The sequence below is a fragment of the Puma concolor genome, chromosome C1 (assembly GCF_028749965.1).
Source record: "Puma concolor isolate L17-30 chromosome C1, mPumCon1.1.hap2, whole genome shotgun sequence".
In the NCBI taxonomy this organism is placed as follows: Eukaryota; Metazoa; Chordata; class Mammalia; order Carnivora; family Felidae; genus Puma; species Puma concolor.
This window is the reverse complement of record NC_141674.1, coordinates 190,330,341-190,344,425: the sequence shown is the minus strand read 5'-3', so window position 1 is coordinate 190,344,425 and position 14,085 is coordinate 190,330,341. Positions and strand designations below refer to the sequence as shown.

At 32.5% G+C, this 14,085-nt stretch overlaps 1 protein-coding gene across 12 annotated transcripts in view; it reads right to left on the bottom strand.

Annotated features, from left to right (window-relative positions):
* NBEAL1 (neurobeachin like 1) overlaps nucleotides 1–14,085 on the bottom strand; it is a 172,410-nt gene that overhangs the window by 115,264 nt on the left and 43,061 nt on the right. For 9 of the 12 annotated variants that reach the window (XM_086719313.1, XM_086719315.1, XM_086719312.1 and 6 more), the window contains exons 8-11: nucleotides 12,529–12,614; nucleotides 8,903–9,209; nucleotides 7,108–7,214; nucleotides 342–428 (exon numbers count right to left, since the gene is read on the bottom strand). In XM_086719313.1, the coding sequence (XP_086575439.1) occupies nucleotides 342–428; nucleotides 7,108–7,214; nucleotides 8,903–9,209; nucleotides 12,529–12,614 (587 nt within the window). The remainder of the gene's footprint in view (nucleotides 1–341; nucleotides 429–7,107; nucleotides 7,215–8,902; nucleotides 9,210–12,528; nucleotides 12,615–14,085) is intronic. The other 3 variants (XM_025929708.2, XM_086719318.1, XM_086719321.1) reach the window with 2 other exon arrangements.

Genomic DNA, 14,085 nt, shown 5'->3' with positions numbered 1-14,085 from the left:
ACAATGCTTAGAAAAAGAAGCTCCCAAAATATGAAGTCACCACCACGTTGATATTGGGATCCCATTCCTGTACTTTATATCTCCTCAAATTGACAAGAATACACACATACAAAGATGGAATACTGTTGATCATTTACATCAACCACCAAGATTTCAACAGATTTATCTTTTAGATGAAAAAAATTTTTAATTTTTTTAACAATTTTCAAAAATAATTAATGAACATTAGGATTAGATAGTGTTGGTGTATTTTAAGACATAAGAAGAAAAGTACAGGAATAGTTGCTCCCATTGACTGATTTTGGACTTCAGCTGAAACAAGATGCAGGCTTTGTAGATACCTGGTCCTCATTCATTTCTGTCAGTAATTTGTTGGCAAGGTCTTTCTCGTTCTTGTCTGCCACCTTATTGTTAGCATTTAAAAATAGCTGTTAAAAACAGAGATAAGAATAATGGAGAAAGAACATTAAATTGTTACCTATAAGCAGAAATGAAATTTAATGGATTTCCATGTCTCTTGAAAATAAATCCAAGAATCCATTCGTGAAGAATACTATTTTAAACTGACAATCAACTATTCACTTTTTGGATTACAAACTAACATTAGGTCATATACTATACAATAAATTGGTATTTATTTCTCTCTTGGAACTGAAAATTACTAAAATAATAATAGCAACAAGTAAATTAGTTAATATTCCTAAATTCTTAAAGAATTAGCAAAAAATGTCTCATAGATAAGAAGGAAATTTGTTAGTGAGACAGATTAAAGATACTGTAGTAAATAATGTACAGTGAGGATTCTGTAGTCAAGTATATTTGTAGAAGCTAACCTACCTTTTAAAGTTTCTTTTTGAAAATACTTCTCAGACTCTCAAATATGCTACTGTACTTTGAAAAAGGTATACATACTTTTCAAATTATCAAGAGTTAGGCATAATTTATATTAGCTTCTACAAAAGGGGGATTAAGGATTTTCTCTGATAAACATGAGGATTGCTAAGGGAATCAAGTATTTTTGTTTAAGTATGGAAAACTAGCATTCCAAAAGATCTCAGTCACATTTTGGATAAAAAGTTAATTCAAATGAAAGTGAAAAGGGAAAGAAAGAAAGACTTATAAAAGAATTTATCAAGAGCATCCAAGGAAGGAAGTTCTTCTTAGGAAGTTCTATCATTTCAGAAAATAGAAAAGTCCAGTAATATACTGAAATAAGGCAATATAAAATAAAACAGATAAAGGTAAGGCATGATATGATATGCAGAGCATATATAAAGTTTACCCTAAAAATAGATTAGTGTACACAACACAGGCTTTGGAATCAGAAACCTGGATTTGAATCTTGGTTCTGCTACTTATTAGCTGTCTGGTTTTAAGGAAAACTACTTAACTTCTCTGAGCTTACTTTCTCAAAAGGGAAAAGAATATCTCATGAAATAGTTGTGCAGATTAAATAAAATAATCCATGCTAGGTTATTAATACAATGTCTGACACATTATAGGGTTTAGTAAATGAAAGCTGTTATTAATAACAAAAATTTTTTAAACAATAGTATTCCATATTATCTGGTACAGGAACACAGGAATGCTAAAAAGTGATGAAAGCAAAAATGAGTAAAGTCTTCCCAGAAAGCAATCCATATCAAGAATCCTAAAATTACTCTTTAAGTCTATAATTGTATTTCTAGACATTTACCTAAAAAATGGTCAGAAAAGATTTTAGAATCGAGATCCTCACTTCAGCTTTATTTACAACAGCAAAAAGTAAGAAACTGCCCAAATATCCTTAAATAGCAGAATACTTAAATAAATTATGGTTCATCCATAGACTGAAAGGGAAGTCCTGAAACTTTCTAGCCTCAGGACCACTTAACAGTCTTAAAAATTACTGAGAACCCCAAAGAAATTCTCTTTATGTGGGTTATATCTATCAATATTCACCATATAAGAAAATAAAATAAAGACATTTAAAAAAATATTTGCTTATTCATTCAAAAAAATAAACCTATTACAGGCTGACATAAGTAACACATTTATGGGGAAAAAACCCACTCTATTTTCCAAATATACTTAACTGAGATTGGCACTGCTTTTACATTTTATAATTTCTTTAAATGTCTGACTTGATAGAAGATGAATGAATTCTAATATTTACTTTTACATTCAGACTGTTATGATAATATTGTTTGATTCAAGTTTATGAAAAAACAATCTAGCCTCAAACTGAAATGTTAAGATCAGACTTTGCAGATTCCCTAAAATGATTCTGGGGACCCCATACTTTGAGAACCTTGGGTTGAAATATTTGTAGTCATTAAAAATACTGTTTTGGGGTGCCTGGGTGGCTCAATCAGTTAAGTGTCCAACTTCAGCTCAGATCATGATTTCCTAGTTCATGGGTTCGAGCCCTGCATTAGGCTCTGTGCTGACAGCTCAGAGCCTGGAGCTTGCTTCAGAATCTGTTTCTCCCTTTCCCTCTGCCCCTCCCCTGTTTCTGCTCTCTCTCTCTCTCTCTCTCTCTCTCTCTCTCAAAAATAAATAAAAACATTAAAAAAAATACTGTTTTGAAAAATATATGATGGTATATGGGAAGAGTCAGGATATAATACATTTAAAAGCAGGATACAAAAATACTCACTGGTATTCCAAATTTGTAAAGGAAAATATATCCACATTAAAAAATATATATAAAAATATTATTATGTGTATTTTGCCACAATTTTAAAATTTAAATATTTATATATACATACATGTTTTACAAAAAGATTGAGAAAATATATTTTTTATGTATATTTTCCTCCAAAATCTATAATTGATTATTGCTTAAGAATCTAAATAAAAATCTGTTTTAAAAAATGAAAAGAAAAAAAAAAAGAAAAAAAAAATGAAAAGAAATTTGTTCAAATAGTCAGTGTGTATGAATCCAGGCAGGTGCCAACTCCCAAAATCCAGCTTTGAATTATACCATTTTATATCCACCTCCAACAGTCTTTTCCACAAATCATCCCTCAGTTGCTCCTTTTATAAATTTTCATTTTTACTACTGCCTTGATGCTAAATTTTTGTTCTAGTTGATTTTCAGGGGCAGAAGTGGAGAAGGAAAGGAAGAATGTGAAGAGAACAAATTAAGGGATGCAAACAAGACCAAAATATCAACAGCTTTCCAGAATCTTATGACTTAGTCCTCAAATAGACCTTTACACATTTATAATATGCTGCAACATCTATATTTTTAAAAAACTGATTAAAACTTCAAGCAGAGTGCTAAAGTATTTGTAATGGTTTTGAACCCTCCTCTTTATTACTAGAAATTTGTTGTTATTTTCTTCTCAATTCAAATACTGAATTGGACAGCTTTTAAAAATAATTTTTACATTAATCCAAAGCACGTCCCCCTTCCAAAATGTAATATAGTGAAACAACTCTTAAATGTTTAAAGTTCATCATAGCTTTCAGAAAAGTTAAATGTATGATTCTACTGAAATACATTCTAAGTACTTTACAGTATGATGAAACTCATTTTGACAAACCGGAAGTCTTTACACAAATAGTTCAGGAAATAAATGCATAAACTGGCTGGTGAATCTCACAGAAAAAGAAAAGCACAGAAACTACAGCAATCAGCCTAAAGTTCTCCATGTGATTCATAAAATGTTTGTGACACTTTAAGCTTTAGTTGACAATGTTTCCTCTAGGTCTGAATATTCAAATAATTGTCTTGACTCTGTATTACTATATAAAACAGAAAAAATTATTCATTCCTTACAGCAAAATACTTTAATAAAAAGTCAATCATAGACATCTATAGCATCATGTAATATATTTAAGAACTTAAGTTTTCACAAGACACCAAATATTTTTATATATTTAAGAATCGTATTAACCTATCTCTATCAAATGTGTTTAATCAATAAAACCTGTACTTCCCCTATATTCAACACAAAGAAAACATTTTTCTACTGACCTTAAGTACCAGTACAACAAAACTACATACAACCAGTGAACTTAGGGTCAGAATACCTGTGTAAGAAATCTACCTCCATTGTGTACTAGTACTAACTTTGTGTTAATCATTTAATCTCTTATGACATATTTCTTCATTTGTGGAATAAAAGAATTGGGCAGTTTATTTCAAAGGTTCCCCCACGCTTTTCGGACTTAATCACTGTAATGTTTGGTGATGAGCTTTTAGTGATTCTGACTAGAATTCCTGCCTAGAAGAAGACCACCTGCAGCAGAGAGGGATGGGGTCCCAAAGCCTGGCTTTCCCCTCTGAAGTGGGTTTCTTTTCTAGCATTGCCTATCTCAAAACAAAGTGTGATAGGTGGTATAAAATAATTAAATTTTAAAACATTATGACTATCAGCAAGTTTCAAGATCTAAATTACAAGAAATTCTGGTCTATACTACAGTAGAAAGAGCTTTTTATTATTAGCTCAACATCATTACAGCTATGCCAAAAAGCTGTGCACTTTTAAAAAAGATACTGTTGGGGCGCCTGGGTGGCGCAGTCGGTTAAGCGTCCGACTTCAGCCAGGTCACGATCTCGCGGTCCGTGAGTTCGAGCCCCGCGTCAGGCTCTGGGCTGATGGCTCAGAGCCTGGAGCCTGTTTCTGATTCTGTGTCTCCCTCTCTCTCTGACCCTCCCCCGTTCATGCTCTGTCTCTCTCTGTCCCAAAAATAAATAAACGTTGAAAAAAAAAAAATTTAAAAAAAAAAAAAAAAAAAAAAAAAGATACTGTTGACCATGATAAGATAGAGATTTTTAATATATCTGACTGCCATATATTGAATTTTAGTAGGAACTAAATTTTATCCTAGTGATTTACTCTTTTATAATGTGTGACTGGTAGAGTCTCTACACATGGGACATTTTGTCTTTATCACTGAAATTGCCTTTATAACTGATAAAGCCACACTACTTTTTTTTTTTTTTTACAACAAACAAAAGGTTTTATAAACAGTTATTTTATACTCTTTTCATCTTCCTAGGTATACATTCCCAAGAAATAATTTTTAAAAGGTAGGGGAAGCATCTTCACTCCCTAGTGACAGATTAGTACTTCCATTGACTTCATAAATATTCATCATTATTGACTTCATCAATACATTCTTTATTATTTTATGCTATTTCTTTACTATTTCACTATAAGCTAAAAAATATAGTGACATAAATGCTTTCAGAGATATCTCTCCTAACAGTGTGGAAAAATTCAAGGAGCTGATATTAAAATCCTTATACTGGAATATTCTCAAAAATCAGAATGAAACCCTAGTATTTTTTAGCAAAGAGTCCATGAAAGGAATACTTCAAACAGAAAGAATTATCTGAAGTAGTTTCTCTTTCTTTTTTTTAAATATAATTATATTTTGCAGGCATTTTTAAAGTTTATTTATTTTTGAGGGGGAGAGCAAGTAAGCATAAGCAAGGGAGGTTTAGAGAAAGAGAGAGAGAGAGCAGAATCCCAAGCTGGCTCCATACTCTGTTCAGAGCATAACTCAAGGATCAATCCCACAACCATAAGATCATGACCTGAGCCAAAATGAAGAGTCAGAGGCTTAACTGAGTCACCCAGGCACCCCGTAGTTTTATTTTCAAAGGCTTTTCAAGAAGCTCTCTAAAAAATATCTGATACAATCTTGAAATTTATGAAAATATGATATAGTAAGAGACATTAGTTATTAATACACACAAATCTGTCAAGAGTATAAATTAGTAAAAAATAAGAAAAATAATAAGAAAACTGGCAGGATATATCAAGAACATTAACACTATTTCTATTATTCTGCTTTTCTATATTTCCCAATTATTTACAAGTTGTTTTATGCAATGTTCTCTAATTTCATTTTTTTTTTTTTTTAATGTTTGCCCTGAGCTGAAATCAAGAGTCAGAGGCTTACCTGACTGAGCCACCCAGGCACCTCACTTCCCTAATTTTAAAAAAGCACAAAATTTTACGCCCCTTGACCTAGTAATTCTACTAGGAATAGAATTCTGTTCTATGAAACTTGAAAGAGTTATGTAATGGCAAAAAAATTAGAAGTAAATTGAGTATCAGCCAATAGGGAATAGTTATGTAAATTATGATACATCCACTTAATATAATATTATGTAGATATTAAAATCAAAACACAGGAAAACGCAAACAAAATCATCTTACAGGAAACAAAGGCACAAAATTATATGCATCAAATGCTCACACCAAATTTTAACAATGCACAACAAAAGACTAAAAGTCAACGATAAAAACCAAACCCAATTAAAAAACACACAAATAACTTAAATATACATTTCTCCAAAGAATATTTATAAATAGCCAATAAGCACATGAGGGAATGCTCAGTATCACTAGTTATTAAAGAAAGACAAATCGAAATCACAATGAGATACCATTTCACAGCAATTAGAACAGCTACTATCAAAAAGAAAAAAATAACTGTGAAGGAAAATGTGAAGAAATCAGAACCCTTGTGCACTGTTGGCAAGACTGTAAAATGGCAGAGCCACTATGGAAAACAGTAAGGTGGTTTCTCAAAAACTTTTTAAAAATTTAATTACTATATGATCCAGCAATCTCACTTCCGGAATATATCCAAAAGAACTGAAAACAGAGTCTCAAAGAGATATGTGTATATTCATGTTCCATAGCAGCATTGTGGTATGTATATCCTATGGAATATTATTAAGCCTAAATAAAAAAGGAAGAATATTCTGCAATATGCTACAACATGGATGAATCTTGAGGCTATTACGCTAAGTGAAATAAACCAGTCACAAAAAGACAAATACTGTACGACACCACTTACATGAGGTACTTAGAGACAGGAAGGTGGTTGTCAGGGGCTAGGGGAGGGAGAATGTGGAATTATTTAATGTATATAGAGTCAGTTCTATAAGATGTAGACTTATGAAGAATGGATGGTGGTGACAGTTGTACAACAATGTGAATGCATTTAATACCACTGAACTACACCCATTAAAATGGTAAATTTTACGTGCTTTTTATCACAATAAAAAAGAAAATTAGTAATATGTTCAAATTTGAATCAAAGCATAAACAAAATGATAGCTTTTTAAAACCAAACACAATAATAACAGAAAAATACCTTGCAATTCTGTAGCAGTCGTATGAGATGTTCAAAGCAATTACTGTTAAGAAAAATGGCCTGAAGAACAGGCCTATCAGTGCAGTCTAACATGGCTGTGATGGTATCTGGGAAAATAAAAACAAAATAGTCCATTTATAAAGTGGGAAATTTGGAATCACAGAAACATTTACTTTGGCCATATATTTTTTTTATTTTTTTAATGTTTATTTATTTTTGAGACAGAGAAACACAGAACATGAGTAGAGAAGTGGCAGAGAGAGAGGGAGACACAGAATTTGAAGCAGGCTCCAGGCTCTGAGCTATCAGCACAGAGCCCGACATGGGGCTCAAACTCATTATCTGTGAGATCATGACCTGAGCCGAAGTCAGACAACCAACCAACTGAGCCACCCATGTGCCCCATACTTTGGCCGTATTTTTAATTTAGGCTTTTCAGTCGACAAAGGGATGTAAAATTAGTTAGGAAAAAATAGGGATGGAGAGTACAAAACAAAACTGTACTTATTACTTGTTAAGAAAAGTAGACATTTATAATTTATTATTGACAATATTTGTTTTTATACCTAAGAGTGATATATATTTCCCAGAGACTTAAATAGCTGTTATTCGATTATAATGCTCAAGTATAGCTTGCTACTAACAAATAAGCAACATCTAGTTATGTTTTGCAACACAGTCTCATCACACAGTAAAAAATTAGCATGTGGCCATTAAGAAAATGAGACTTAGGGAATTAATCCATTTGTAATGATAGTTTGTTCTTGTTTCCTACTGAAAAGATATCCTCATTCAGAAATCTAGGGATAATCTACATAAGTAATGTGATAGTTTTTAACAAATAAGAAGTCCATTAATATAGACTCAAACTTCCTTATAAATTTATAACTTATTACAATTACAAAATGTAACATATCATATAAAATAACAGAAACTAGATAAAATGAATCTTATTTTCCTACAGAAACAGTTGTAAGAGATCAAGTTTCACCAAGATTCTGGTGTCCAATATTTTTAAATTAGACAGCACACATGCCCTCACACAAGCACGTTAAGTCTCTAGAGCTACACAATAAATCATTAATGTTGGATATGTCTGGGTGGTAGGATATAAAAAGCTTTTCTTTTTACTTATCCAAATTTCCCAGGATAGCTGTAATGAAAATATTTTACTTCTATAAAAAGAAACTCAATTAATAATACTTGTATCTATCAATGTAACAGGGGAATACAATAAGAAATCACATATATTGATGGAGTTTACAGAGATAGGGACATATATGCAAAGAATGACAAACCAAAAAACACAAAGAGACAGCAAGAGAAACAAGACAAACATACACAGAGGCTCTGAAGAAACCAAACCAAACCAAAACAAAACAAAACAGAGGCCCTCTAGAGAAAGGACAGATGTTAAACTGACCTCTACAGAGATTTATAGAAGCACATATAAAATTGATCATATGTGACTCTTTGCCATAGGTCAGATAATGCAAATGGCACCTCCTGAAAATTTACTTTTCCTAGAATTTGAAAATAATAGCTTTCTTAATATTGATGCTTTTAGTGGATTACACTTTCAAAAAATTAATAAAGGCTCAATTTTGTCACTGTTAAAGCAAAGACGCTGTTAACAAATCAATTCCATATTAATTATTTTGAAGTCAAAATCTAAAGTCACACAATAGCTGAATTAAACAATCGATACTTCCTATACAATGGTCTTCAATTTCAAATAAGTCTAAAAAAAAGATTCAGAGAAAACGGAGTGTAATAAACTTTATGTAATACTTACTCAACATTTTTATCTGTAGAGCTATGAATCGGCTTTCCCACTGTCTCGACCTCCTTTGATTAGGTAAAGCTGAATGATCTGAATTTAGCAATTTAAAATAGTTCTCCAAAAGAGTGCTGGTTTCCACTTGACGCTGGTCAGAGCTGCTAGTGAGAAGGATATGTACCACTTCTGTAAGGCACTTCAAAGTAAGTTCTACCTTCCTACCCACTTCTTCAGGATCTCCATCCTCCCAGGAATCACAGTCTGCCAAAACTCTCATAAGAACTTCCATGGTAGCTGGAGAAATTGCTTGCAAAGCATTCCTCTGAAACATGAGAGATAATAAAAATAAAATCCAAACCTAACTGAAGTTCTGTATGTTTGCAAAAACAAAGAGAGTTTAATAAATGTGTGGACTTTTTCTTTTAATAAATCAACATATTAAAAAATTTAAACATATACTTTGATGGGCAATGCTAGTGTTTTATGCAGATTAAGTCTTCGTTTCCTCACTAGATTACTAGATTTCTGATTTTATTCAGATAGCATTCTGCCCAATAGAAAACTTGTTTACCACCCTCCCTTGCAGCTAGTGGTAGCCATGTGACATGGTTCTGGTCAAGAACATATGCCAGAAAGCTATGAAGAAAACATAACTTTACAAATAAAAATAGAAGGACCCTTGGCTCTTGGCCTTTTCACCTTTTTCCTGCCTGGAATGCAGACATGATGCTTGGAGCCACCTTTAAATCATTAAGAAACAAACCCAAGAATTAAAGTAGCAGGCTAAAGAGAAAATAGAAATGCAGAAGGACTTAGTCCTTGATGATACCATGGAGTTGCTATATCAGCCCAGAACTGCTTACATCTGGATTTGTTATGCAAGAATAAAAACAAACACCTCAATTTGGTTAAGCTTCTCTAGGGTTTTCTGTTGGTTATAGCAAACCCATCCCAAATGATATAGATAAATAAGACAACTGGCTTGACTTTGATTCTGCAAACATTTCTGAAATTCTAAGTTATTGGTAGCTATTCAGGGTGACCCATTAAACTTGGAAAAAACCATATATTTTGCCCAAATCTGTTAAACTGATAGATAATGAATCAAACACAGTTATGCAAAAATAATCTGAAAATAATAGCACTTAAGCCATTAGAACTGGTAATTACCAACAAAATAAGTAATATCAATAATAACAAGTGCTACTTTGAAAGAAACCACCTATAGGGGTGCCTGAGTGGCTCAGTCAGTTAAGCATCTGACTTCGGCTCAGGTCATGATCCCATGGTTCATGAGTTCAAGCCCCGTGTCAGGCTCTGGGCTGACAGCTCAGAGCCTGGAGCTTGCTTCAGATTCTGTATCTCCCTCTGTCTGCTCCTCCCCTGCTTGCACTCTGTGTCTCACATTGTCTCAAAAATAAACATTAAAAAAATTAATTAAAAGAAACTGCCTATAGAATACCCAACATCCATTTCCTCCACTTCCTTATCAAAAGAACCCCTGATATTTCACTGGACATGTGGCTACCAGGAATAAAAATTACATTTCCTAACTTCCCCTGCTGCCAAGGAGGCTGAGGAAGCAAGTTTTACCCAATTTTTTATCTAGACATATTTTCCTTTGTTGTAGTTATCTCATGGAGTTTGGAAAATGAGATTTAAAAAAAAGATGAGTATCAGCTTTTCAGTATCTCCTTTAAAGATAGTTGCCATTTGTCTCCTTCACCACCCCCCCATTTTTGTGCCCAAAATACAGACACAACGCAGATAGCCAAAACTCTGAAAGCTAATCTTGTAGCAAAAGAAATAGTAACAAATTGACATTCAAAGGAACTTGAGTCCCTGAAGATCCTAGAGCCACCAAATTAGTTCTTACAAGCAAATGCCTTACATATATTATGCACCATTTGGTCCTTATGACTACCTTATAGTGTTATTATTTCCATATTATAAATAAACTAAAACACATGTAAATAGTTTTCATCCAAAGTCACAGAACTAATGAGAGATGGACATGGAATTCAAACCTATGTCAGTCTGGCTCCAAAGCCCATCCTCTTAACACAAAATAGAACAAATATGCCAATGGGAAGCCCAGGCACGATGCTTTGAGAAGGAAGACCAGTCATGGGACTTCAGTTTTTCTGCTGTTTATGACAAGGCCACTCTTATATCTTTAGATATTTCATTCGTCTAAATATCCTGGTACCTATCCCTATATTCAATAAATAACCTTCTGACCTCAAAACAGCTGTAACTATAGCTATAACCTGATTAAAAGGATTTTGAATATTTTCAGTACATAAAATAATAAATTGGCCTTCTAGTATCTACTTGATTTCTATGTTAATTTTAATCAGTAGAGGTCTCTCAGGGCTTGATTACCCCTGGGCACTAACAAGAACAAGTCTCTGTGTGTTCAAAATGGTAATGGGATCCGATCAGCTTCTCCAATAGTCAAAAACAATGTCATTTCCAATTGTATTCATGTATACTCATTAATTCTTATTCTTAGTAGTGGAGAAATGATGGAAATAGGGAGATACTGATACAAAAGAAGGATATGAGCTAACAAAGGAAGGTGACAAAGCACACAAACTGAAAAATAAGATTCTAGCCACCATCACTCTCACAAAAAAACAGATTCCTCTACTAGAGTGAAGAGGGAAAGGCAAGGTAGCCCACTAGGAAAAAAGTAGTATTATTAACAACAGCTGTAACTCTGTTATCAATAGAAATCATATAAATTTTCACGTTACAGTTACGGTAATATCTCAAAATACCAGGTTTGTCTCTTTTTTGAAATTGCATTTGTTACTAGACTTGATGCTGTATCTCTTTTAGTGTGTTCTAAGCACATATTACTATGTTAGAAATTTATCTTAGTATTTTAGTAACTGATTTCAGTGTAACTAGTTTCCTTTGTGATCCTATGTGTTTTATTTTATGCATTTGAAACATTCTGACAAGGGACTTTATAGAGGGCATATGTGTTACAAAAAGTGTTAGAAACTTCTGATCTAAACTGTGTGCCTAAAGAAAACATGTAGGATGTTCTTTCTGAACTATAATCCTGTTTTCAACTAGTAGTTACACTCAAAGTCTACCACAGACACCTTCAAACATAAAGAAACAAGTATTACTAGAATTTCCTTCTTGTGAGTAATAAAAAAACTAGCTGAGTTTGTTGAAAAAGTGCATATAAACCTTGTATATATGCATTTAGTAATTAAGTTGACAGAATAGTGATTAATTCATGTATATTTAATTTTGAGTTGATTTCACCATGTAGACTAACCGGGCTGACTCTATGCTCTAAAGAAAGAACTAGTAGCTGAAAGTCAATACAACTAAGAACTTAAAATAAAAAAATGTTAAATATGGTTATTTATGCAGTAATTTTATTGTTAGTTTATTATAAGTTATTATATATTGTTATATTTTAAGTAAAATTATTACTTAGGATTTTGAAGAAGTTTTAACAAATAAAAGAGTAGTTTTAAACAAGACATAAACTCAGAAAAATATTTGTGTGGTTCATGAAATTATGAAAAGAAAAAGAATACATTAAAGTAATCCATGGAAAACTTTTTGCACTGTTAACTACTGTTTTAAATATTAACTTTTAACACTTTCCTCACCTGCCCACCGGCTACAATGGCTCCAAAGAGATGCAATAAGCAACACTTAAGACTTTCCTTGAGATGTTCGCTTTCCTGAAAACACTCTGTGAATATAATACACAAATAAACAAATAAGATTTCTCTTTCACAGTATGATTTATCTGTAAGGAATGTCTTACACTGAAATATTAAAAACTATGGAAAGGCTAAAATTTGTTAAAAGGCAAGGTTGATATGCATTTTTTCATAGTAAAGGAAAAGAAACCACCTATCAGCTAGTATTTTAGATAACTTATTTATCTCATTTAATTCTCTAATACTCCATATGAAGGTATTTTGCCCCCATTTATAAATAAGCAAATGGAATGTCTTGCCTAAAGTTATAGAGCTAAGTGACAAAGTTAGAAGCTAACTGAAATCTGACAGAAAATTAGATTTTTTTTTTACTACTACCACTGCATCTTATTAGTATAATTGACTATAATTATTCAATAATAAAATTGGAAGAGTTGGACAAAAGGATTTTCTGGGTTTACTCCAGGGCAAACATTCTAAAGTTCTGGTACCAACAGCAATCTTCCTTTTAATTTATAAAGTAGTGTACTGTTTTTAAAAGGTTATACATGCACATGGCGAAGAATAATTAAAATAGTATAAAAGAACTGACAAGCAAATATAAGTCTCCCTCAAACCTATGCCTCAATTTACCCTGCTCTCCACACCTTAAAAAAAAAAAAAGGCTATAGATATCCTACTGCATCATGTTTTTTTTTTTTGTTTTAACATAATATACACTGGGTATTATTACATCTTAACATACACATCTTCCTTATTCATTTTTATGACCATTACAATGGCATACCTTAATTTACTTAAGCAGTTCTCTACTGATAAACTTTTATGATTTTCTTCTTTAATATTCAAATAACCCAGTAATGAATATCTTTTTGCATGTATCATTACATACACAGACAAGACTGTAACAACAGAATTATTTCCAATTTTATACATAACAAACATTACCAATAAGAAACAGCTTTGAGGTAAATGTATTGATAGCAATTTACATTTAAAAAGTTAAATGATTCCTGCTATGTTGGAATAACTGTCATTATATGTGGCTTCCTACTACAAATAACTAGAAAATTAGACAAAATAAGTAGAAATTTATACATCCTAGAAATTTTCCTTCTCTCAATAGACGCAAAGTGAGCCCAAGGATTATCTCAGCTTCCTGTTGTAGACATGTTCTGACAACTACCAAGAAAAGGGGAACCCTAAAAGAATACAGCTATTTGCTGACTTAGGAGATAAAGTTGGGGGAGGCCTAGGCAACTAGAATTTGTGAAGTAGTACTGGAGTGGAAGAAGCTATACAGGGAAAGTACTCCAGAAATACAGGGCTCACTGTGAGTCTAAGTGAAATCCCACAAGACCAGCAAAAACCTACCAAGAGGTTTCAAGTTGAATCAGATTTGACACTGAGCTGCAAGATGACAGACTTCTACTCAGCCACAGGAGACACACAGAAAACACATATAAAGTATATAAAAAGATATATACCATGTAAACTTTA